A 24,906-nucleotide genomic window follows, 5' to 3' on the forward strand; every position below is an offset into this window, starting at 1 on the left:
CCGAGGTTAGGCTGACTGGCCTGTAATTACTCGGTCTATCCTTCACTTCCTTTTTAAACAACAGTACAACGTTAGCAGTCTTCCAATCCTCCGGCACTACATCTGTATCCAGTGAAGTTTGGAAAATGATTGTTAAAGCCTCCGCTATTTCCTCCCTGCCTTCTTTTAACAGCTTGGGATACATTTCATCCGGCCCTGGTGATTTATCCACTTTCAAAAATGCTAATCCCCTTGCTACTTCCTCTCTCACTATGTTCACCCCAACCAATATTTCACACTCCTCCTCCTCAACTTCAATCCCTGCATCATCCCTCTCCTTTGTGAAGACAGATGCAAAGTATTCTTTTGGTGCCCTGGCCAATATTTATTCCTCATCCAACATCACTAAAACAGATTATCTGGTCATTCATCTCATTGCTGATTGTGGGACCTTGCTGATTATGGGACCTTGCTGTTTACAAATTGGCTGCTGCATTTTACATTGTAGTGTCTACACTTCAGAAGTTCGTTCTTTCAAGCGTTGGAGGGTGGGGAATATTTTGATCAGAGAACTCATATAATTCAGTCACAGTTTTAAAGTCATATGTTCCGTCCTTTCTTTTTGTATTTCCATTACAAGTTCCTATGTCCACATTTATAATGGAATTGCCTATATAAACTTGTCACGATATAATTACAGCCTCTAGCCAGTGATGATATTGCAGCGTTCCCTTCCCCATCCCCATCCCCAGCCTGAGTGACGTTAGTGTGGCTCATGAGCAAGCAATGAGAGGAGGCAGTGGCAGTGTGAAACCTGCAGACTGAGAGGCAGCAGTGAGGTGAAGCCCACAAATGGAGAAGGTGGGGCAGTGTGAGGCCTGTAGGTTGGCCAGGAGAGGAGACAGCTGCGATGTGAGACCCACCGGTCTGCTCGCAGAGAAAAGAGGTGATGGTGGTTTTCAGAGGCCCTGTGCTTTAGCTCTCTTTTCCCCCCACCCATCCCGCGCGCAAGAATTTCCCAAGCTGGTACTTGGATTGTGTGTGTTGCAAGAGAATCTTTCCGGTAAATTTCTGGCCCCAACACCCCCTTATCTCAGTGAGGGAACTATGGAGCAGACTGGCCAAGTTTTTTTGTAAAACAAGGTTCCATCCCTCTTTTTCCCTCCCCAGACCTCTTAGGGTCCCACTTCCAATGCAGATTTCTGTTCCAATTATGACAAGATTTATTAGCAGAATATGTGCTGTCATATGAGGAAAAATACAACAAATATGTAGCTGTGATATTTCGTAGGTAGAGCAAGTGATTATTGTCAGCATACCAAAACAAGCCTTACGATTTTAACCCTACTGCATAACGTTTTCTATCTGTTTTGCTGCTCGCATGAATTTTAATCAAGTGGGTTTTAAAGTGATGTTCTGCCTCACTCAGCTGGCCTAAATGAAAGAAGTTTCCAGATGGTTACTGTCAACAGCTTCTCATATAGTTGGTATAACTTCACTTTCCGACACTGACAGTAATCAGCTGGAAACCTGGTTCAATTGTAAGCGGTCTGAGAGTGGCACAACACTGGCACTTTAAGACAAAATGCTCATTAAAATGAAAGTGCCAGTGAATGGGAAAAACTGACTGGAATTGCAAGAAAGGCACCCCCTGATGTTGCAAATGATTTTTGCCTTTTGCCGCCTCCAATTACTTTTCCTATTTGTTAACCACCAGATGCTATGGGTTGGGGAATAGCAATTCCCTGTCTTCCTGCTGTGGTAGCTATTTGTCAGATGATGTGTAAAATGTACTTTGTTCATAGTGCAGTTCTTTTCAACAGAGATCAAATGCATCTCTGCTCCATACTTCTTTGTAACTGCCACACAGGCTAGCCATCACTGTTAAATCTGTACTTTCTCAGTGGTAGGGAAGTTTTCTATTAAACCATGTTATGGGTCCTGTCACTGATGTCCTAAATTTTAGCTTATGTGTTTGACAGGTGTCAAGATTATAACTCAGCAGATGCAGCCTAGTAAAATCCTGCCAAAACCAGTCACAATGACTAGTACTAGCACTTCACCCATCATGGTGGTTAGCAGCAATGGTGCCATCATGACAACCAAGCTGGTTACTACACCAACAGGTACGCCTCGCCATAACAACATTAAAAAAGCATGTAAATCTGGTCTTCTCAGTGGTGGTTGCGTTCTTGTGATTTGAAGTTTTATTTGCATCCGTTTAAATAAACGCAGTCAAAGTTAATTACAATTTTAAATCGTAATGGAGCTCATGTAATATATTATTTAAAAATATAAGTGCCTTTTCTCATGTAATAGGTACCCAAACTACCTACACACGTCCTACATTGAATCCCACCATCAGTGCCCGTATGGCAGCATCTCCAGGGTCTGCCACCTACATGAAAACTACAAGTGGGAGCATCATCACTGTGGTACCAAAGTCACTAGCCACATCCCTCGGAGGAAAGATTATCAGCAGTAGCATCATGTCTGGTTAGTGTTCACTGGTACAACTATTAACGACGAAAATTCCCCAAAGACTCGTCTGTGACACCAGTAGGGCAAATTCACTTGGCTAGGGTTTGGAATTATGATGTTTTGATACACCTGTGCTAAAGTGAGCAACCCAAAGGTAAAACCGAACAGTTCCTTACACGTGGAACATCTCTTTATGAGCACGGTGTCTTGTCAGTGGTTGTTTAACATGGAACATACAAAGGCAAACCCTCAAAGATGGGCATTTTACCATGCCATCTTGCAAGTATATGTGATAAATCCTTCCTTCACATTATGTTTGCAAGTTAATTTACTCTCTCTTCCATTCCTCCCCTCCTATTTTTGTGAATGTTGCATCGTTGCCCACGAGAGCAATGATGCTGGCGGATTGCCTCTGACATTGCTGATTTTGTTGCTGCAGATATACAAGAACAGCCCCTGGCCACTATGCAGATCCACATCTGGCTCTGCTGTATTGGAACATGTTAAGCATTATATTTAATTCTTAAGAAATTTCTTTTTCTGCAGCCTAAATCTTTGCCTGCCTACATAAGTTCCAAGATCGGCTAAGTGGATTTATGCGGAAGTGTTGGTTAATTCGGTAAAATTATTGACTTAAACTATGCAACTAAAATTATGTAATTTAATGCTTCAATGCATCATATTACTCTGGGTGCACTTTTCTGACAAACCCTTGTTCAAAGTTCTTTCTAATGCTGTTGAAGTTCCCCCCCACTCCACTCCTCAGGCCCATATATACTTGTGCCTGTCTTTGTCCTCAAGTTCCTGCAGATCATGGAGGCAGAGGGAAGGAAGTGAAATTTACCTTGCTGAAATTTCCCTCTTGGTGAAATTTGTCTTCCTAACAGATGACCCTGTGCCGATCTATGTGTCAGTAATTTGTAACTTTTTTTAAAAACAAAAGAGGGTAACCTAGATGAAGGACCAAAGTCCATAGTTCAGGACACCACTGAACTGGGAAAAGAGTCGGAGGGAAGATGGGATAAATAGGGATCCTTTTGCGGGTAAATTTAAGTGCCTCGGTGTGGGATATACAGGGTGAGAAGTAGACCTTTTCGTGTCAGTCTGCAATGAACAGCCCAGGTCAGGTAGAGTACAGGTTTGATGCTGAACAAAGCACGTGACATCTTAATCATTGTGTCCAAATCATGGTCGGGCTCTGCCAGTAGGGTACTGCACTCCATTCAACTTATTTGTCTTTTTTTTATTCTTGATTTGACTGTACACACCCAAAAAGGGAATACACAAAAAAAGTTGAGAAAATTAAACTGTTGATTGATTTTGATCCAAGGTGTACATATTTTTCTCCAAAGATTTAAATGGGAGAAAACGTTCACGGGGAGAATTTTACAACTACTTTTGCTTTTATCTTTTGCTGCTGTTCTTACTCCTCTTGGTCTTAAGGTGCAGGAACAATAACGATCAACTTGCCAAGAATTTCAACAGCCATTGCAAAAACAGTGTGCTGGCCGAACGGTTTGCAGTTTTCATGTTCGTTTGCTTCATTTCCTATTAAATAGGTGAATGTATAAATGCTGCTTCACCCCAGCCTCCAGTATTCATTATTGCTTCCAAAACCAGTCGTCATTGTGGTCTCTGAGACCATCAGTATAGTTCCATTTATGCAGGGGTGGGTGGGGGTGGTGGGGGAGGTTGTGTTGTAGACAGTTTTAGATCAGTAGAAACAGGACAGAGCGTGGCCCAACCAGTTTTTTTTTACATAAACGCTTAAAACCTCAGAGTGCCTACTTTGACCCTCAGTCTGGATTTGGAACCAGATACCAAGGTTGAAAGAAAAAACTTGCTTGGTAATGTAGCCACGCGTCTGCTCTTTTAATATAAAAACTTGAGAGAGAATATTTAACCCATTCCATCATCACCATTCTTCCTGTGGAGAGTACGGACAGTTGAGCTGTTCCTAGTCTGCTGATGCCACTCAGTAATGTTCCTAGTAGTTGTGTGTGCCTTGCCTTACATCCTAATTATGTTTTTTTTTATCTCTTATTTTCCCTTCTTGAAACTGCCTTCCTCTCGGGTGCTCATCATGTGGTGAATTTTGGCCATGAATGCATGTTGTACTGTTGATTGGGGCTCATATGTCAGCCTAATAGTAATTGTATATAATTACATTTGTTTAATGCATTTCCATTAGGAACAACAACAACGAAAATAACCACTATCCCAATGACATCTATGACGTCGAAACCAAATGTAATTGTTGTGCAGAAGACCACAGCGAAGGGGACGACCATCCAGGGTATTCCCGGAAAAAATGTAGTCACAACATTGTTAAATGCAGGGGTAAGTTTGTAGTTAACCTTTGCAGTTTTAACATCAAGCTCCTCCCCACAGTAATCCCATTCACCACTGCCTAGTCCCTAGGTGAGATCATTGAAACATTTCGGGTTTCACAAAATTAGGAAACAAGCAATAATGGAACACCAGCATGTGCATTTAGTGATGCCACAAGATGGTTGCATGTGGCTGTGTACTGATAATTCCCCAATGTCACTGAACTTCCCCAGCCTCAGCGCTGAGCAAAGAGCAGACACTTACCCACAGGAAAAGAGGGAGTGGGAAAAATAAAGGGGCGAGGGTAAGTCGTCCCAACCAGTGCTGTGCACCTCCTAGTGGCTGGTTTCAAAACAGTATTATCTAAGGCCTGGGAGTAGTTTGCTTGTCTGGATTGTTGGGGTAAAAGAGGGTGGGGAACTGATCCAGTTGAGAGAGGAAAGATAACTCGAGCGGGATTACATAATGAAAAATACAGAAATTGACTTAGAAACTGAACTTCATTTGTACACCGTATCTCATTTCTGGAGCAATTATAGTCATAACATTGTATTGTGGCATTTGACTAAGTGGCATGGTTGAAATGTGATTTTAAATGCTATTTTGGTACTGAGGTGCTTTTGCAAGCTTTAAATGTATGGATGAGCCTGTTTTGTAACAATTATCAAAATTATGGACATTTGTGTGTGTGTATACTTAATTTGGGTTGAAAATTGTACTTTAGCCCTCAAAGCATTTACTTGTCTCTATCTTCCCCCCCCCCCCCCCCCACCCACACTTTTAATCTGCCTGCCAGGGTGAGAAGACCATTCAGGCAGTACCTGCAGGGACAAAACCAGCAATTATCACTGCAACAAGACCCATCACTAAAATGATTGTGGCTCAGCCAAAAGGGGTGGGTTCATCGGTACAACCCACCACAAAAATCATCCCTACCAAAATTCTCTATGGACAGCAAGGGATTCTCTACGGACAGCAAGGGAAAACGCAGGTGAGTGCGTTCTAATGCTGTGGAAGTAAAAAGCAGACATTATTGGCTGATGAAGGGTGCCATCCGAAATATTGAATTTCTCTTTTATATTTGTGTACTTTTACAGTTGTGTACTTCCAGCATTTTGTTTCTCTATTTCTGATTGCCAGCATTCACGATTTTGCTTATTATCCCCAAGAGTATTGATGCACGTGTTTGTTTTTTTTGGTTAAACAGTGATATTTAGCTACCTTCGTTATTATCACACCTGCTCTCCATTTTGCTACCGTTCTTCACTGGGAAGGTTTGACCATAGAAGTTGATTTTTGCATGTCTGAAAATGCTTAAATTTTTAGTGTATAGAATGGATTAACTTTGCAGTTTCCTTTCTTGAGTTTTGAGTTAGAATCTAAGTCTCCTCGTCTTCTCCCTGCTCCCCAGCCCAAACAGGTCTGCAAGTGTGAATGTTCCTGGTGAAAATAGGAAGGAGATCTTTATTTTTTCATGCTGCTGTTTCAAGCATTAGTCAGTCATTTTATATACTTCCTGTGCTTATTTTACCTCACTGATCGTGTTGGTGTTAGTCATGAGTTTCCATCAGTGAGTTCCAAATCTTGGGCACATTGTTGGAAAGACGAGGAGCGGTGGCCTGACATTTGCCCATACATGGGGAAGGGGACTGATCCAAGAGTGAGCCCTGAACCCTGCTCAACCACCTCCTTGCGGATGGGTTGGGTCATAGTGAGAGAGCCATGGGAGCAGATTCTCAAACGTTGTTGGGACAGTCATTCCCACATTGTTCTTGCTGCTGGGTCAGGGTAATAAAGTTCTTGGTGGCAGGCATCCTATCAACGGGGAGAAAGCTGCTGTCTCAGCCATGTGTGTCTGAGACCAGTAGAAAATAAATTGGGGAATGGGGAAAGTGAGTTTACCCACAATTTGCAACTGCCCCTATATTTTACAAAGCAAATCATCGTGAAGCTGATGCTTAATGATCTTGGAGCATGCTTGGTAAATTATTTGAAATCTTGGATGGGCGGTGTAAAAGATGCCTTTTGTTTGTGCTTAATTTTATCCACTTATTTAAGCAGCAAATGTATTCTACATAGATTGACGTCTACTTAGTCTGTAGAATTGACAGGCTGTTTGAAAATTGAAGTGAAATATTTTAAGAGGGAAACTGAGATGAGGCTGTTAGGACTTGCTCAGTCTTAAAATCCTCCTGCATCTCCCTGTCGTCTTGTTTAATTGCTTAAGTTTTAATAGTCTGTTGCATCTATAAAGTTTATTTTTCTGTGTACGTTCCAGGTTTTGATTAAACCAAAGCCTGTAGCTTTCCAGGCCACAATGGTGAGTGAGCAGACCCGCCAGCTGGTGAGTGAAACTCTTCAGCAGGTCTCGAGGGTCACTGAGGGAAGCAGCTTGTCTGGACAAGAAGGCAGTCTGAAAGAAGAGGCACAGTCCTTCGCTGAGGGCAGCAGTGGGAGTGTTTCCTCTAGTGACTCCGTACAAAGCTCACATGGTACAAACATCTTTTATTGGTATTTTTTTATTGGGGGAAGTGGGGACTGAATATATCTTCTGAGGTTTATGCATGCATATAACAGGAAGTGCAAGGGAGGAAGATCAGAGATCAGAAGAAGTGGAGCTGAAGTGTGAACAGCAGATTTAATAGCTGAATGGGTCAATAAAAAAAGGATTTAGTTACAGTACTTCCTGTGTCTGTGTGTCTCCATTTCACCCCTCCCCCCACTGCCTTGTGTTTTACTTTGGTGGGTAGGAAATCCCAAGGCAGCCACAGAGGCCATGCATAATCCTCTAGTTATTGGAAAGGAGAGTAAAGCATAAGAATTTTTTTCCTACTGTTATCAGTTGTATTTTTCTAGTTTAAAATGCAATCTCGTTTTAGTGTTTATTTGAATTGTCATATAAATTGTAAACAAACTGCTGCTGTGCCACCCCTTTTTGATATTCGTGGAATGAACTCTGGGGGCAATCACCAAACAACCAATAAGAACCATGGAATTGCAAAGGAAATTGGACTATTTAGTCACCATAAACCAATAGCTAGTTCTCATCATTGGGCAAACTTGTTATTCAGTAATTTCAACACATTTAAACCCCTCCAGTTTTTTGACTTGCAACAAGCTGTTTCTTCTCCCCTCTCTGCCATGATTACATTTATTGTCTGATCAAGAAATAGTATGCAGTCTTTTCCCATAACTTTCCCAATTCACTGTGATTTGAGCACTTGCCGTGGATTTTTTTTAACCGCACCTGTTGTCAGACTGTGGTTCATTTACATGTTGGGCTAACTCCAAACTGTATTTGTACATGTGGATGTGTAATCAAAGACTTAATTAGATTTGAATCAGATTTTCAAGTGACTTCTTTTTGTCAGATAGTGGATTTTTAATTTTATTTTTAATTTGTCTAGATAGTAAATTTCCATGCTTGTTTTTCAGTGTATGAGAGTGTGTGTGAACAAGATTGTAAACCTAACTCCATAAATAATATGCTAAGTTCGCAGATTGCAAGAAAATGCTTAAATAAAGATAAAACACATGAAACAAAAGCAAAATACTGCGGATGCTGGAAATCTGAAATAAAAATAAAGAACATACTTTTTAATTTGAAAAAACATGCAGATTATAAAATGCCAAACTTAATTTTGTGTTAAAACATGCTTACGATTACACATTTTTTTGAAAATCAGATATCTGCAGTGTTGTCAGTTCATGCTTCATATCATTGGGACCCAAATTTTATAAATTGGCATCCACTTTTCTTCTAATGATTTGTTTGTACTGCTTTCAGAATGTTGGCTGCATCTTTGGCATGTGTTTTTAGGAGAGAGGGAGACTTTTTTTTTTAGGTTGAGATTAGTTCTGCCATTGTTTCTTATATGGACTTGATTAGGTCAACAGCTATCACGCCCCTATAGCATGGTGCATTGGTGTCCCAGCAGGCTGTGTCGCTGAGTGGTTGTTGATGGTGCACTCGGCCATTTCCTCATCTCAGCCTTGCCATTCTCAAAAGTGCTAAGTGGAGCCAAAACTTTTTGCTTGCTGAGCAGTGATCATCACACTCCTGAAATAATTCCACGGAGTGCTAGGTGCTAAGTAAATGCAAGTGTTCCTGGATTTGCCCTTGCGCACATCCTAGTGGTTGATGACAGAACAGGATCGTCAAAGTTTTTCTCCCCTCTCATCTGGGAATGTTACGTGAAAGGGAAACATTGGTTTAAAATTTTAAAGGGATGATCTTGTGGCTAAGTGAAGGATTAGTGTGGGACCAGGTTCAACATAAGCTAGGGAGGGTTGGTAGTACACAATAGTCTGACGTGAGATGAACTGCCTTGTTTAGTTAATGACATAGAACAGTTTTCAGTATTAATCAACAAAGAATTTAGTCTTGTACTCATTGAATAAAGTGGGGGTGGAGTGCAACGTAGATTTGAAATTTACTTTGTTGAGGTGCCATTTTTAAATACAAAGCCTTGTGGTCTTCCTTAACCCCTGCTTGTTGTTTTGTCTTAATTGTCATACTAGGCAAAAGCAGATCGTACATCGAGATACAGAAAACCCGAAATAATTATTTGAGTAAGTCCATATATTGTGCCGTCCCTGTTACTTTTTTGAAACTGCCCACCCCTTGTAAGTCTACATGGGATGTTATTCACAACATGTATTTTATATCTCCTTCCTCTTTTTAATTTTATCTTTTGATTATAAGGTGTTGTTGTTCATTTCAACTCATCATATGGAATCAGGTTTTTTTTATTCATCAAACTATCACAGAATATTCCCGTACATTGCTTTGTTTGTCATGTTTTCTTTCCTCCCTCCCCTTTCAATTGAATTGTTCTGTTTAAACTGACTCAATTCAACTTCTGGTTATGCTGAAAACAATACATTGTGCACACATCTGTGGATTTTATTGAACTATTCTGGCAGGATGAGTTGATGTGGGAATATAAATCAGCATACCTTTCAAGGTGAACAAAAATATAGTTAAGTTAAAATGATGCAGAACAGCTTTATGCTTAATATGTTTATATAACACCTCTGGAGTGAGCAAATGATTTCAATCAGGACAGTCATAAGTGATGCATGTGAATCACAAGTAACTTGCTGACATTCATACCACATGTATGTATCGTTTAAATTTATTTTGTACCAGATGCATATAATAGTCTGTGTATATTATTCTTCTGTGGAGGGGTGATTTTAAAAAGGACAGACATTCTCTTTTCCTGCTTCTTATCCACGAGTCCACAGGTCCCTCTTGGCTATTCTTTGTGTTTCAGATTTTTCTTCAGTTGTAAGTACTTTTCCATTCAGATTTATGAAGGTCTTGAATCATAATGTCTTGACACTTTGTTGAACAGTGTATCATATTTAATTGAACATGCCCGACTCTACAAAAAAGATCCCATCTTTGCTTGAATATCCCAGTGGTTAAATATTAAATGGGCGTGCAAAATCTAGTATCTAATTAAACGACATTCTGTAGATTAAGGGTCCAATCATACTGCCACTTATTCATTGCTGCAAGGTGGTTTAATTCTTTATAGCGACAGAAAATTGACAGAATATTTCCCAGAGTCAGGTCTTGATCTGGAGTGGAACAGTGTGAGATCCCCGAGGCAGGCTGTTTAACACCACTTAGTGAGTATAATCCCAGTATCGCGTTGAGCTGAATTTTACAAAGTTCTCAGGGTCCATTAGACCCCTGGGCAGTTTATAAAATGAGGCAGACCTTATTTAAATGTTTTGAGAAAGTGAGTACTCCCACCTGAGCTCCAAATGCGTTTAAAATATACGGGGCAGGAGCAGAGCTGTATGCACGCATGGTACATGATTGTGCTCAGAGCTCTTTCCTGGCCATGAGAATCAGATTCCCACTGGCAGTATAAATAAGGTTACTAGCAGCTATGAATTAATACTGTAACTACAGTGTAACCTTAGTCTTGGTCACTACTTCAGTATTTAATATTTTAGTTTGACCATTTAAGTTACTTGAATTTGTCACTTGAATTTATGTGCTAGTAATTCCAGTAGTCAGAATAGATGAGCTGAGGTTGCTGAGTAACCAGGTTTTTCAGACACTGAAGCTTTGTTATGGCCCTAATTTACATCTTGTCCAGATGTGTAAATGCAAAGAAGACATTGCAAAATTTCAAAAGTAGCAATTTCTCTTTTTTACAGAAATTGGGACAATATTCCTGTTCCCTGTATATTACTCTTCAAAGACCATGACAAATCAGTATTCTGAGGGCCATCATGGGCTTTGAGGGAAGAGAACCACTTTTTAATCTGCTGGCATTTTTAAAGAAAAAGAATTACATTTTTCCACGAGGGTTGGAATATTTTCCTGTTGCTTTCCCCCCCTACATCTCGTTCCACCACCACCGCTTCATTCCCCCCCCGCAAATGATCTCTCCAGCAAGCATCGACTCATGATTCAGGTACATTTTCTATGGTAACAGAAGCCCTCAAATAGCTTTTTATGTGTGGGCCTGCACAGCGGATGTTGTCAGCCTGTTTGACTGTGGGAGAAATCATAGCTATCCTTGGTCCTGCCTTCCCCAGATGCACACTTCAGCAGCAGAAAACCTTGTTGCTTTCCCTCTTCAGCCCTCCCCCAAGCCCAGAGACACTGAGGCCTGTTGCCCATCAAAATGTTGCTTCCAAGCAGCCCTTAATGTCTACTTGTAGACTTCAGCCCTGATTTTAATTACAGTGCAGATGGAAGAATTTAATGTTTTTGTTGGGGGGGGGGGGGGGTGGGGTGGGGGTTGGTAGGAAATGAAGGAAAGCAATTTAATTATTTTGCTCTAACTTTCTTATTGGAAATGCCTCCTAAGTGTCGCCCTCTTAATCCCGTGAGTCATAGATTGTGGCTTCCATCCCCATTCATGAGGCTTGAGCATGTAATCTTGGTTGACACTTCAGTGTACTAATGGGAGAGTACTGCACTGTTTTCATGTGAGACGTTAAACCGAGGCCCCGTCTACCCTCTCAGGTGGAAGTAAAAGGTCCTGTGGCACTATTCAAAGTGCAAGGGAGTTCCCTCCAGTGTCCTGGTCAATGTTTATTCCTCAACCAATATCATTAAAACAGATTATCTAGTTCCTTATCTCATTGCTGCTTGTGAGCCTTTGCTGTGTGCAAATTGGCTGCTGTGTTTCTCTACATTACAACAGAGACTAATTCATTGGCTGTGAAGGGCTTTCTTGAAGAGTGAATGCAAGTTCTCTTTTCTTTGTATGGTAAAGTCAAGTTAATTGTATCTACTTGAGTTATCTTATGTTGAGAAATTTTTGTAAATTTCTTCAAGAAAGGAAATTAAGGCAATAATAACTGCTTTAGTATGCTCTATTTGTCCTTACAAAGTGCTTGTGTATTTCCCCGAATTACTGCTTTTGTCTCCATATGTTGGGACGTTGAATTTCACTGTAGGAGCAGCACTGTCACTGCAAAATACTCTTGATTAGGGTACAAAATGTAATCAAAAGGCTAATGGAATGTTGGACTTTATCTGAATGGGACTGGAATGCAATGGGGAGGAAGTGTTGCTTCGGTTGTACAGAGCCTTGGTTAGACCCCATCTGGAGTACTGTATTCAGTTTTGGGCACCGCACCGCAAGAAGGATATATTGGCCTTGGACGCGGTACAGTGCAGATTCACCTGAGTGATATTAGGGCTTGGAGTTAAATTGAGGACAGGTCACATAAACTTGGCTTGTATTCCCTTAAGTTTAGAAGGTTGAGGTGTGATGTAATTGAGGTTTAAAATGATAAATGGATTCGATAGAGTAGAGACTGAGAAACTATTTCCTCTGGTGGAGGAATCAAGAACAAGAGGGCATAATCTTAAAATTAGAGCTAGCCCTTTCAGGAGTGCATTCAGGGAGCTCTTCTCACAAAGGGTGGTGAAAATCTGGAACTTTTCCTCCCCCCACCCCCTTCAAAAGCTGTGGATGCTGGTTCAATTGAAACTTTCAAGACTGAGATCAGGAGCTTTTTATTAAGTAAGGGTATCAAGGGATATGGAGTAAAGGTGGGAAAATGGAGTTGAGGTACAGATCAGCCATGATCTGATTGAAAGGTGGAACAGGCTCGAGGGGCTGAATAGCCTACTTGTGTTCCTATGCACCAGCTTACTGCTATTTTCCCCAAGCAAATTCATCAGTTTTCTCACTTCTTCACTTTGAAGGTATTGACTCATGCAAAAGGGAATGGTTCCAAGGGTACCAACTGCCCTCCAACATCTTTGGCTATGTAGCCCTTCTGTGTGAGCCAAGATGGTGAGTGTTGATGGTATATTTGATCACGGGAATCATTAAAGATGATCCTGTCATCACCTCACATCCGTATACTATCACCTTCCAGCAGGTATTGCTGGGCGGAGATCATGAACAGGAATCTAGCTGACTTACTCCAGCTGAGGATTGCTGGAGTAAGTTTCCCTCTATTGTACTACCCCAGCTGTGATCAGCACAAACTAGGAATCCAACCTGGATCCTTCTGATCTGTATGGCTCAAATGCACTCCATCATTATCAACTGAGTCATACGGAGAGCTTACTACCAAGTATATATATTTTTGTGTGTATGTTGCTTGCTGTTTGAAACAAGAAGAGAAAGTGTTTGACATAATGTCCTAACCATGTGAACTTCTGTTTCTTTAGCAAAGTGAAAGTTAAAATTGTGAAATGCTGCAGCTTTAATAAGCTTCTGTTTTTCTTTGCAGACTCTCAGCAAGTGGTTCATGTGATTTCATCAAGAAGCCAGGATTGGGCAGAACACGAAGTTGCCATGGACACCAGTCCCACTATTATCTACCAAGATGTTTCTGGGGAACCCCAATCAGCGACCTCCACCATTAAAGCACTGCTGGAACTCCAGCAGACAGGTGCACATCTCAGTTTATCTTTTACTGCTGGTTTTATCTTCCTGCAAAGTGCAGAGGATTACTGTGATGGTGGAAAAGTGGGCAAAGTGCTGTCTTCCTGGGCCAACCAATTTTTGCTTGTGCACTTGGGAGGCTGAAGTAAACAGCATTACAGTAACAAACTACTCGCCTCAGAAATAGCTCCTTTAATTTACTATTAATCTTGGATTACTACAGTAACCTTTACTGATTCTTAGGTTGCAGAAACTCCAGAGTTCCTGAGTCCCCAATAATCACTGCCCCACCCCCCCCCCACCCCCAAACCAACCAGGCCCAAGTCATTGTGCTCCCAAAGCCTTGCCCCATCAGTTTCTGCACTCATCGCCACTTTCATTTTAATCATGGTCATGTTTTAAAGTGCTGCTTCTGTGCCTCTCTCTGCTTCTCTGACCATGAAGGAAGTTACCAGCTGGCAGAGTAACCAGCTGGTGTTGCATTCAACACTTGTTTTGATTTTCCCCATTCTCTGGCACTTTAATTAAAAGACACTAATCTGAACCTGTGGTGGCAAATGTCTAAAGTCTTTCCTCCCCTCCCCATTCCTTTAACTCCATCCTTGCCATACACCTTTCCTGAGGAAAATAACAGGTTAGGCAGTACGTTTCCAGGGTTCTTCCAGTTCCAGTCTTCGACTCTGTGATATGCAATAGCCGTCTAGATAAGCTTGACTAATTACTATTTATTTTTTGACTTTGGTTGCCACGGTATAGATGCTGATGGCTGAGGCAAGATGCTATATGGCAGGGAAGGAGCTAAAAGAATGAGGAGGGGAGTTGGTAACTACTTCCATAGTCCAGAAGGAGCTACCTGCAAATGTCACTTCATCACTTCTACTTTAGCTAGCTATAATTGAGTGCTGATTGCCAGAAATAACACTGTTACAGCAATTTAAAACAGTGAGGTACACCAGGAATTGCTTTATTACTTAAAAAAAAAGCAATATTTTAAGCTGTTTGTACCTTGAGAAAAAGGGAGGACAGAACTTTGGAAGTAAGGTGCTGCTTTCAGTTCTATTTCAAGTAAGTAGCCTAACCTCCGTTGCCAATGATTGTAAGGCTGACTGGCGAGTAATTTGTTGGAGCATCTCAATCATAGACGTTTACAGCGCAGGGGACCATTCGTCCATTGTGTATGTGCCAGTTCTTTGCTGGAGCAAATCCAAAACTAATCCCATTTCCCTTGTCTCTCCATAGCCTTGTATTTTCCTATTTTAAATATTTATCTAGTTTTCTCTTAAAAGATACATTGGTCTCTGTCTCAATCACTCTCTGTAGCAAAGCATCCCATGCTCCAACAGAACTCTGTAAAGAAATTTCTCCTAACTTCTCTCCCCACTCTTGGTACTGATTTCAAATTGACTTCCCAAACAGAGGAAATAGTCTCTCTCTATTCACCTTACCAAAACCCTTCTTGGTTTAAAAATCTTTATTAAATCTTCTCTTAGCCTTTTCTGCTCCAGTGAAAATTGGCCCAGTATCTCCAGTATAGGTTTCCATCTCTGGCATATCTGTGCTCTGTAATCTGTATGGCTTGAATGTCCTTTCTGTAATGGGGTGCCTAAAACTACGCACATTACTGAGGCCTACACAATGCGTTGTACAAATGTATTATTACATATTTACTTTTTTTTACTCCGTGCCCGTATTGGCCTTTTTTATGGCTTTATCTACTTGTACTTTCACGGAATTGTGAACATGTGTTTAATCAAGCCCCCACACATGTATACTTTCCAGCAGGAGTCAGTAGATAGCAATCTGCAGTGGTCCCTGACCTATGCTGACTCAGCTGACCTCACCTGGTGCAAAAAAAAATCAGCCAGGGTTCTTGCTAGAGATTGCTATCCAGCAACTCCTGCTGAAGTGTTTACATGTGCAGGCTTTAATTAGACACCTATAATTTCCAACTATCTTGTTTGAATCAATCTTGACGAGGGACCAAGTGGACCGACAGAAACTACTTTGGGCACTCTTTTATATTCGGTATAGGAAAAGAGAAGCTGGAGTCAAAACCTCGGCAGCCCACTATTGACCTCAGTCAGATGGCTGTTCCGATCCAAATGACACAGGAAAAGAGACAGTCACCAGAAAGCCCGGCCATCACTGCTCTCGACTCAGAACTGGCTTCAGAATACTTCAGCTCCGGTAAGTGACCTCCAAGACGTCTTGAATTTAAAAAAACATGTTTATGAAATTCAAGTAGCATGCATAGAAACATGCAAAAGAGATATTTATTTTGTTGGCCTTTATGAAGAAACCCCAGTCTAAACAGCATTCTCTTTCAATCACCTTCTGCAGCTTCATGCCAGAAGGTCAAAGTCTGAGAGGCTTAGAAACTTTGTAAGCTGATCTAGTGCCAGTTTATAATGGAGTTGCTGCAGAGCTGATGTGTGGACTCTTAATAATCGTTCTTTGTTGCTAATCCAGAGTTAGCCCATTTATGCTATCCTTTAGGTTCCTTTGAAGGAGTGTGCTACAATTAATCTTAGCTCCCCTAGGTTAGGGAGCAGTGGAACAGGGGAAGGAAACAGCCACGGTACTCGCTTCTGATCCTTATCCACTGACACCTGCTGAAAAGTTTAGGGATATAGGCATTGGGTGACAGGATTGGGTTCAGCTGTGAAGGCTTCCATAGTCAAATAGCTTGTAAACGCTCACTGTCTAAGGTTGCCGGTGAAGTACTGCAAGGTGAACAGTGGTCTTGTCACACTACACCAGTGCATGCCATTGCCTTCATGAGAAAAATCTGCAGAGGGAGGATGAATGGGAAAAGAATGAATTTCAAGCTCAGCTTCTTATTTGTATTTATTGAAGAGTGAATCCAATTTCATTGATGTGGCACTGTAATCCATGTTGCTGCCAATGTGCCTCCCTTGTGTGTTCTGAAGCATTGCAGTATTGAATCCTCACAGATTTTTGCCAAAGGATCATTCCTTGTGAGCAGCAAGCATATTGAACCTTTAACTCTTTAGGGATTGTAGTAGTAGTGGTATCCAAGATGACACTTTTCTTGAGTAATATGTGAAAAGGACATGTCTGTTGAACTTTTTTTTTCACTGTCTGCAATAGTTATTAGCAGCAACTCCTAAGTAAGATTCTATAACATGTTAGGGTCGGAAAGTCCACTCACCAGCTAGCTTGAGACAAGTTATTTTCCAATTTCCAATAAAGGCAAAAGAAACTCAACAGCTTGCAACTAACCCCAGTTTGTTTATCTTTCCACCTCCAAACATTCTTTATTTTTCTCTTTATTTCTTGCTGCATCTGGTCCTTTTTGGATCATTTCCTCTGGGGAAACAGTCTTTGGTGAGTGAAGTCAGACAAATTGCTCAGACGCGACTATGTTTAAAAAAAAATCCCATTGGAGTAAATGTTGAAATATTTTATACATAGTGCATAGTACTTGGAAGTGGATGGAGCATTATTTTTAAAAAGGCATGGGACAGACTGAGTATATTAGTAAAGGACAAAGCAGTCTGCTTGATTGGCACCCTATCCACCACCCTAAACATTCACTCCCTTCACCACCGACGCACCGTGGCTGCAGTGTGTACCATCCACAGGATGCACTGCAGCAACTCGCCAAGGCTTCTTCGACAGCACCTCCCAAACCCGCGACCTCTACCACCTAGAAGGACAAGGGCAGCAGGCACATGGGAACAACACCACCTGCACGTTCCCCTCCAAGTCACACATCATCCCGACTTGGAAATATATCGCCGTTCCTTCGTCGTCGCTGGGTCAAAATCCTGGAACTCCCTACCTAACAGCACTGTGGGAGAACCTTAACCACACGGACTGCAGCGGTTCAAGAAGGGCAATTAGGGATGGGCAATAAATGCTGGCCTTGCCAGCGACGCCCACATCCCATGAGCGAATAAAAAAAAAGTGCGAGAACCATACAAGATTACAGGGAGACATATAAAAGAGAGAGAGAGGAGGAGCGAGAAGAAAGAGAGAGGGAAGGAGAGACAGTCAGAAACTGAGATGCAGACCCTACAATGGGCATAGTGCATGAGTTGTAAGCAGATGGCGAGTGATAGACAAAGATATAGATGGACATGAAGAATTAGAGAGTGGAAAAGAGGCAGACAATCACAGGAAGATATTTTTATTGTCATGGGAGATCAGCTAGTTTTTTTTTTTAAGCGACCGAGATATAAGTTGGTATATCTCAGTAATTCATACACAATTCATAATATAATTTTCCTGATCTTTTTTGAATAGCCACCAGGTGGCAGCATTTCAGTAGTTTTAGGCATAGCTCTCGAGCAGTAAGCTGACGTCAGAAGGTCCAGTCTGTGTGTGTGTGTGTGTGTGTGTGTGTGTGTGTGTGGAGGGGCCAGGAGAAAATGCTCCTGCAGCAAGTGTAGAAAACTTAATGGGCTGGGTCATGACTGTAATTGCTTTGCAACTTGGGCATTGACTGGAATTTTACATGCATATAACAAGGAAAATTGACACGACATTCAGTTATTTGCACTTGTGTGTCTTGAATTCTCACTTGCCATCATCAGACGTTTGTCATTTTTGTTGACTATTCCCTTTGGCACTGCCTACGCTCTTTACCCAAACAAACTGACATAAGCTCTAGAAATATCTGTGTTAGAGCAGATCATAAGCACTTGAAGGATTGTTGCCATTATTTTAGTAATAGGGAACTACGACCAGCAAGCTCTCACTAGCTGAAACATTTTGGAAGTCTGCCTTTTGCCTGCCCAAAATTATTTACTAAACTAACTACTTTGCGCCAAACCCGAGGAAAAGTATATGTAAAAGCAATTCAAGGTAAACTTTATTTAATTACTTCACTGCAGGAAATTTTAGTGGATGGTGCAGAAAACATACAGGGCCGGTTTTGCATATTTTTCTGGTGTTGACTGCGTACCTGCATTAGCGATTAAGCTGTGTTGTTACGAAGGCGGCAGTGGAGTAGCTTCAAATGAACCAATGTTTCCCAATACACGTTGATCCTCCACTCCTCATCATAGTGTATCTGTGGTGATGAGCACCAGAGCTTGGCTGGGGCATGGACAGCCTGGCGCAGGTGACCCCGTTGGATTGGTTTTGTGGCCTGTCCAGTTTTTTTGTTCAATTCAAAACCAGATGGTGATTTCAAATGCCTGCAATTGCCCTGTGCTGCTGTTAACTACTGTATCAGCACTACTTGATTCCTCCAGCCTACCTCTTGAAAAACTGTAACTTATTGTGAAGCCTAAAATGTGGATTCAGAGGTAGAGTGTTCTGAGCCAGTAACTAGAGAATGCATTCGTCTGCAAAGTAGACCAATGAAATTAAAAAACCGAGTAATTCTCTTAATTCTGTTTTGCAACACTTCACTGGTGCTAGTGTTAGGAATCGTACCAGGTAAGACACTGTGCACGTTTTGGCCCGTTAGATTTTAAAAGTATATCTCTTTTGTCAACCTGATGTAAAAGCCAATGGATCTGGGAGCAGTGGAATTTTAAAATATAAAATAAAGTAGAAGCGAGCTGGAAGCTCTTCTGGCTCCTTCCCCTTTTGTAAATTCTGTCTGGCAGTAATGAAAAAAGTGTGTTGCTAAGGGGGGTGTTGTGCATAGGTTAGCTGTTGGAATACATCTTCACTGCTCCTTACTAGCAAGAGCCACCTAAAGAGAACATGCTGCGCCAGGTCTCCTGAGGAAATGTCTCTTGTAGCACAAAACAAGAAGGGAGGATGGTGGGAAGGGAGAAAGCGTTACACTTTGGTTTAGTACCAGAACTTTCACCACCTTCCAGCTTCATTTACCTATGTACACTCATGTCATTTTGTTCTTCACAATTTTACTATTTACCACTTGTACACACTTTTGTTAATGACCATCCATTCCTTTTAATGTAGGGAAAAGTATCAAAGCAGCAGTGTCCAGTTCGAGCATTAGTTCTGGCGAAGTGGCGCTGGCATCGCTTCTACCAAGTGGTCAACAGCAGCAGACAGCGCAGACTCCTGCAGTGATGAAATCAATCCCAGCTTCCTCAGCAATCGCAGTCACACACATTCTACAGCAGGTATTTACTTGGGCGGATACTGTGCACAGTCTATTTACAAATTGCACTGCCAGTGGGATTAGTTAGAATATTATACATGGGGAATTTATTAGCTGTAATGGAGGATACGCCTTTCAAGTAGAAGCTGGTATACAGTCGAGAGTCCTAGGATTACACTGGGGCTCGCTGTTCTGAATTTTGGAAGTCCTGTCCCATCCCATCTCCTGCCTCAGCCTTCTCCACCAGCACTCCTCGCCATTGTTCTTCCAGCAGGAGCTGAGGAGATCAGCTGGTGCTGGAACTGCTGCTCAGCTGGACTTTTGGTTCACCCACTTGCAACTCCAGGTGCTGGACCCGTCAAAGGAGTCGGCCAAAAATGTTCCCCCGGTGCCAAACGCTGGACCCCCAGCTAATGAAGACATTGAATGCTAAGTTCCAATGATCTGTTGGCAGCTTCCAGTGAGATCGTCACTTGAGAGCTGTGGGCATTAAAGTCATGAGGCAGTAGAGTGCTACATTTGCTTGTCTTAGAGTGAAAAATCAGCCAGGCTTCTCATTCCTGATCGCTATTCAGCAAATCTTGCAGGACGTGTGCATGTGGATGTCGGGTGAGGACACGATTGGGTGTGATCCCCATGAATAAAAACCTGCCTGCACATCGTTGGGCCTCATGGACGAATAGTGATGATTTGGGTGAGGTATCCGAGGGCAACTGGTGCTGTTGGGTACTTCTTCAACAAGGAGGCGAGAAAATTGATTAAAAAGACAGTAATGATCACTTTATAGAAAAATATGCAGTTGCTAATATGGAGAGAGCAATACCTTTGAGATGTGCTTGTGGTTTGTCATATTCTTCAGAACTCCGCTCGCACTGCGAAACCACGCAGTGCATTGACCAAGGGAAGGTTGAGCTAATGCCCTATCAACACAAGAAAATGGAGCCACCTGCTCCCTCGATTAATTGATTGACTTTCCATACAACTGGAGCTTGCTTAATCATGGCTTTAGGGAGTTGGGAAGAATTTCTCAGGGTTTTTCCTGAAATTGGTCATGAGTTTTTTTTCCCTTGCTCAGCAGTTGACCTTGCTAGCAGTTGGGGAGGGTCGTGGACGAGGTTGTACTGTCTAATTTGCCAGAGTGCGCATTGATGGGCCTGATGGTCTTTTCTTGCCCTTTTTATATGCGTATATGTTTAGGTTAGAGTACTAGGAATAAGATTGTTTTACATCATATTTGATGCAATTGTAGCAACGCAGGACTAAACATAAATGAAAAGGTAACCCGTGTCCCGCCAAGTTTGCTTAAAGTGTAACTGACCGGAATAAAGAAATATTTGATTTTATATAGTGCCAATCGTGTCTCAAACATAAATCAAAGTAAAACGAAGCAGCCATTTTGTACACAGCAAAATCCCACAAAGAGCAATAAAACAATGACCAGTTAACCTGTTTTTAATAACGCCACTGTTTTGAAATTATTAATCAATTATAATAAATCCAAGCATTCATCTTTGTGGGAACTCCATTGTATTGCTGTCTGATCCACTTCAAGTGCTCCTATTTTGTTTTTATTTCCTCCCCCCCCAATCTTTCCTTCCTATAGTTTCACTGCATATGGGCCCAGGTTTCTAGCTGTGTCACACAGAGGCTGGTCACGTGAAGGGTAGCCAAAGTGGTAAAATCAATTGCTCAGGAAGAAGCCCACCATCAAGGAAATAGGGATGGGCAATAAATGCTGCTTTGTCAACATCATCCACAACCTGAGATCAAGCAAAATAGTGTTTTTCTAATCCATACAGTTCCTTTTTAATTTAGTTTTCTTTCAAAGTTGTGTCTCTGGTTCAGGTTGCTGTAGATGTAGCCTAGTTCAACGCCCTATTGAACAAACATCAGAGAGCTTAAAATTGTCAATTTGAATAATGATTATTGGCCATGTACTTGACAGTAATGTATAGATGAAATTTTAAAAAAGTTTTGAGATAAGAATGATTTAAGCGATTAAGTGTATATCAGAGTTAAGACAAGTTTCTTATTTAAAAATATGTAAACCAACCTTAACTTTATTTTTACAAGAAGACTTGGTGCCTTGTCATGTCTCAGAAACATATCAGCTCTTCACATACAAGGAATTACTTTGAAGTGAAGTGACTTGTTATATAGGCAAATGCTGCACCCATTTTGTGCACGAGATCCCATAAATGACCAGATGACACGTTTTTGATGGTGGTGTTGACTGAGGAAGAAGTATTTGCACAAAACTAGAAAATCTCTGCTCTTCAAATAGTGCCGTGGGATCTTTAACGTCAACCCGAACCTTTGGAACAAGCAGACAGGGCCTTGTTTTAACATCTCATCTAAAGGATGACGCTCCTTCGACAGTGCAACAGTTCTCGTACTGCACTAGTGGGTCAGTCTAGATCATGTGTTCAAGTCCTGGAGTGGGACTTGAACCCACACCTTCGGTCTCAGGGATTTCATCATAATTGATCATTTTTACTATTGTACTAAAAATTCTGTACAAGGACCTCTTCCCAATATCATAACCTGGTTTGTATTTCTCTTCCCCCGACCTCCAAAATTTGGCAAACTTTAAAATGTTGAGTTTCAAATTTGTCTTGCATTAATTTTCTGTGGTTGCTTCATTCTTAAAATCTTCATCCAGATCCCAATAAAATTACAGGCAGTCACCGGTCAGGGTACCATAGCCAAGCAAGATGACTCTGACGCCGAAGAAAGTGAAGTAGAAGAGGGGGACACATTGGATCCGCAAACAGGCCTCTTCTACAGATCCAATACCTCGACCCAACCACCACCGCAGCAGCAACAGAAACAACTGCAACAGCCTCGGGAGGTGACACAGACCAAATCCCTGGCACTGCAGCAAACGTCTATAGCGACAACCCAGACACAACAAACCATGGTGCAGGTGATTGCAGTGAAAGCACAACAACAGCAGCAACTTCCAAAACTGCTGCACCAAACACAACAGAAGCCACAGTTGCAGCCCCCACATCTACAGCATCAGCAGGATAAAATGCAGCTAGCCTTAAAACACCAGTCTGTCTCGTCGGAACAGCATCTTCCTGGCCAGGTAACACCATTGCATAATATCAGGGAGCATTTAATACCTGTCAGCAGTTTTAACATGTTTTTGCTTATTACAACATTCTAAAGATAGCAGGGGACAGAGTGGGTAGTAGTCAGGCGCTGCATGAAATTGGTCAGCAACATTCACACTGGAATTTACTCAAGTGATCTGGACTTGATTACCGTAAATGCTGTTGTGTATTTGGATGTGTTTTAACCTAACTATTTATACCCTTTCCCACCTCCTGTCCCCACCTGAGGTCCACATGTGCATATATTCCAGCAGAAGTTACTGGATAATGATCGATAGCCGGAACCTTTGCTGATCTCTCCCTCCCGTCCCCTCAAACCAGGAGTGTGAGGCCAAATGTAGCAAACCTACTACTGTTCCGGCTGACATCTGTTAACTCGGCGTGACTTTATATATGTTTAATTACTAATTATAATTCTTTGTTTTACACACTGAAGTTCAGTTGTCCAGAACAAGCCCCATTATTTCTCATCCCCAACAACTTGATCACTATGTTTTTAAATACAGATTTTTCTGGCAAGAGTGGTTTAGAAGATAGATTGAGTAGTAGGTGTGCACTGTAAAAGCTAGAGAGAGTTTAGCAGGTTAAAAATCCGTGACTACAGATTTCTTGAAGCTGCCACAATTAGTTTGCTCTCTGTGCTATCTACTAATCATTTATAATTAATATTTTAGTGTGTCTTACAGGAACAGTTTATATGGCCCAGGGAGTCTGCTCTGCTATTTTTGTTAGCCATGGTCAACTCTTATCTTTTAAATCCAAAATCCCTGCCTTTTTCTCCATGTTGCTTAATACCTTTACTTTCTTGTAAACATCTTCTGAGACAGTGCTCTCTGTATTCTCACAACCCTTTGTTTTGAAGGAGTTTTTCCTGGATTTGCTTTTAACCAACTTTAGTTATAATTCTAAGATTTTGTCCCTCTATTCTGGAACAGAAAGTCTGTAGCTGATAAATGCCCTTGGTCTGTGCACGTTGCATTAATTGTCTCAGGATCTCTTCCCTCATTCCAGTTTAAAACACACTGGGATGTTTATTAATTTCAGTTGCAGCATGAGAATTGCAAGAGCTGCTTTGCCAAGACTGTGGTGTCAACAGTAGATGAAATGAGCCTGCTCACTTGGAATAGTATTACACTTCCAAGTGTAATACTTGGAATTCAAAGCTAAAACATACTATGCTTTAAACAAAAAGAAGCACGGTGCTTTGGGGCTTCAGCACGACATGCTAGATATTGATGGGATGGAGTTTTTGCACCTACAGTTCCTCACGTTATATTCCCAATCTCAGTTGTGCTGTCTAGGCAAGTCACTAGGTGGTCAGCAGCACTTGCCCACATGTAGGATAGGTAGAATTGCTCTAAGCTACTCTGCATCTCTCAGCAACTGCTTACAAAGCAACACTGGCAAAGGTTTGGGAACATCTCTGGGAGATTGTAACTATCAGGAAAGACTGAACAGGCTGTGACTCTTTTCTTTAGAAAAGTGAAGGCTGAGGGGTGACCTGATAGAGGTCTTTAAAATTATTAAGGGGTTTGGTAGGGTAGACGTAGAGAAGATATTTCCACTTATGGGGGTGTCCAAAACTAGGAGCCATAAATATAAGGTAGTCACCATTAAATCCAGTAGGGGATACAGGAGAAACATCTTTACCCAGAGAGTGCTTAGAATGTGGAACTTGCTACCACAGGGAGTAGTTGAGGCAAATGGCATAGATGCATTTAAGGGGAAGCTAGATAAGTACATGAGGGCGAAAAGAACTGAAGGATATGGTGATAGGGTGAGATGAAATATGGTGGGAGGAGGCATAGACCAGTTGGGACAAATGGCCTGTTCTTGTGCTGTAAATTCTATGTAATGTCAGCTACCATGCCCCTTGGCCAGCAGATTGTTTAAGGGGAATGGATTGTCAGTGGATTAGTTACTGGCCTTTCACCTCTGGATTCTAGTCTGCCTTGACATTCTACCTCGGCCAAAGGCTCAGAAAGGTATCCCTTCCTACGCCAGTGTGACATTTTCCCATTTCCCGGACCAGTCATTCTGTGGCTTCGGAGACTGAGATTGCTAA

At 41.7% G+C, this 24,906-nt stretch overlaps 1 protein-coding gene across 10 annotated transcripts in view; it reads left to right on the plus strand.

Moving 5' to 3' along the window:
• Positions 1-24,906, plus strand: part of emsy (EMSY transcriptional repressor, BRCA2 interacting) — a 57,698-nt gene that overhangs the window by 26,649 nt on the left and 6,143 nt on the right. For 6 of the 10 annotated variants that reach the window (XR_010963214.1, XM_067985651.1, XM_067985650.1 and 3 more), the window contains 10 exons: positions 1,962-2,105; positions 2,299-2,475; positions 4,652-4,800; positions 5,588-5,782; positions 7,070-7,283; positions 9,313-9,363; positions 13,519-13,680; positions 15,705-15,860; positions 19,578-19,744; positions 22,385-22,813. Coding sequence is in view for 9 of the 10 variants with exons in the window: in XM_067985651.1 (XP_067841752.1) it covers positions 1,962-2,105; positions 2,299-2,475; positions 4,652-4,800; positions 5,588-5,782; positions 7,070-7,283; positions 9,313-9,363; positions 13,519-13,680; positions 15,705-15,860; positions 19,578-19,744; positions 22,385-22,813 (1,844 nt within the window). In the remaining variant the exon portion in view is untranslated. The remainder of the gene's footprint in view (positions 1-1,961; positions 2,106-2,298; positions 2,476-4,651; positions 4,801-5,587; positions 5,783-7,069; positions 7,284-9,312; positions 9,364-13,518; positions 13,681-15,704; positions 15,861-19,577; positions 19,745-22,384; positions 22,814-24,906) is intronic. The other 4 variants (XM_067985653.1, XM_067985655.1, XM_067985652.1 and 1 more) reach the window with 3 other exon arrangements.

The sequence above is a fragment of the Heptranchias perlo genome, chromosome 6 (genome assembly GCF_035084215.1).
Source record: "Heptranchias perlo isolate sHepPer1 chromosome 6, sHepPer1.hap1, whole genome shotgun sequence".
Lineage (NCBI taxonomy): Eukaryota > Metazoa > Chordata > Chondrichthyes > Hexanchiformes > Hexanchidae > Heptranchias > Heptranchias perlo.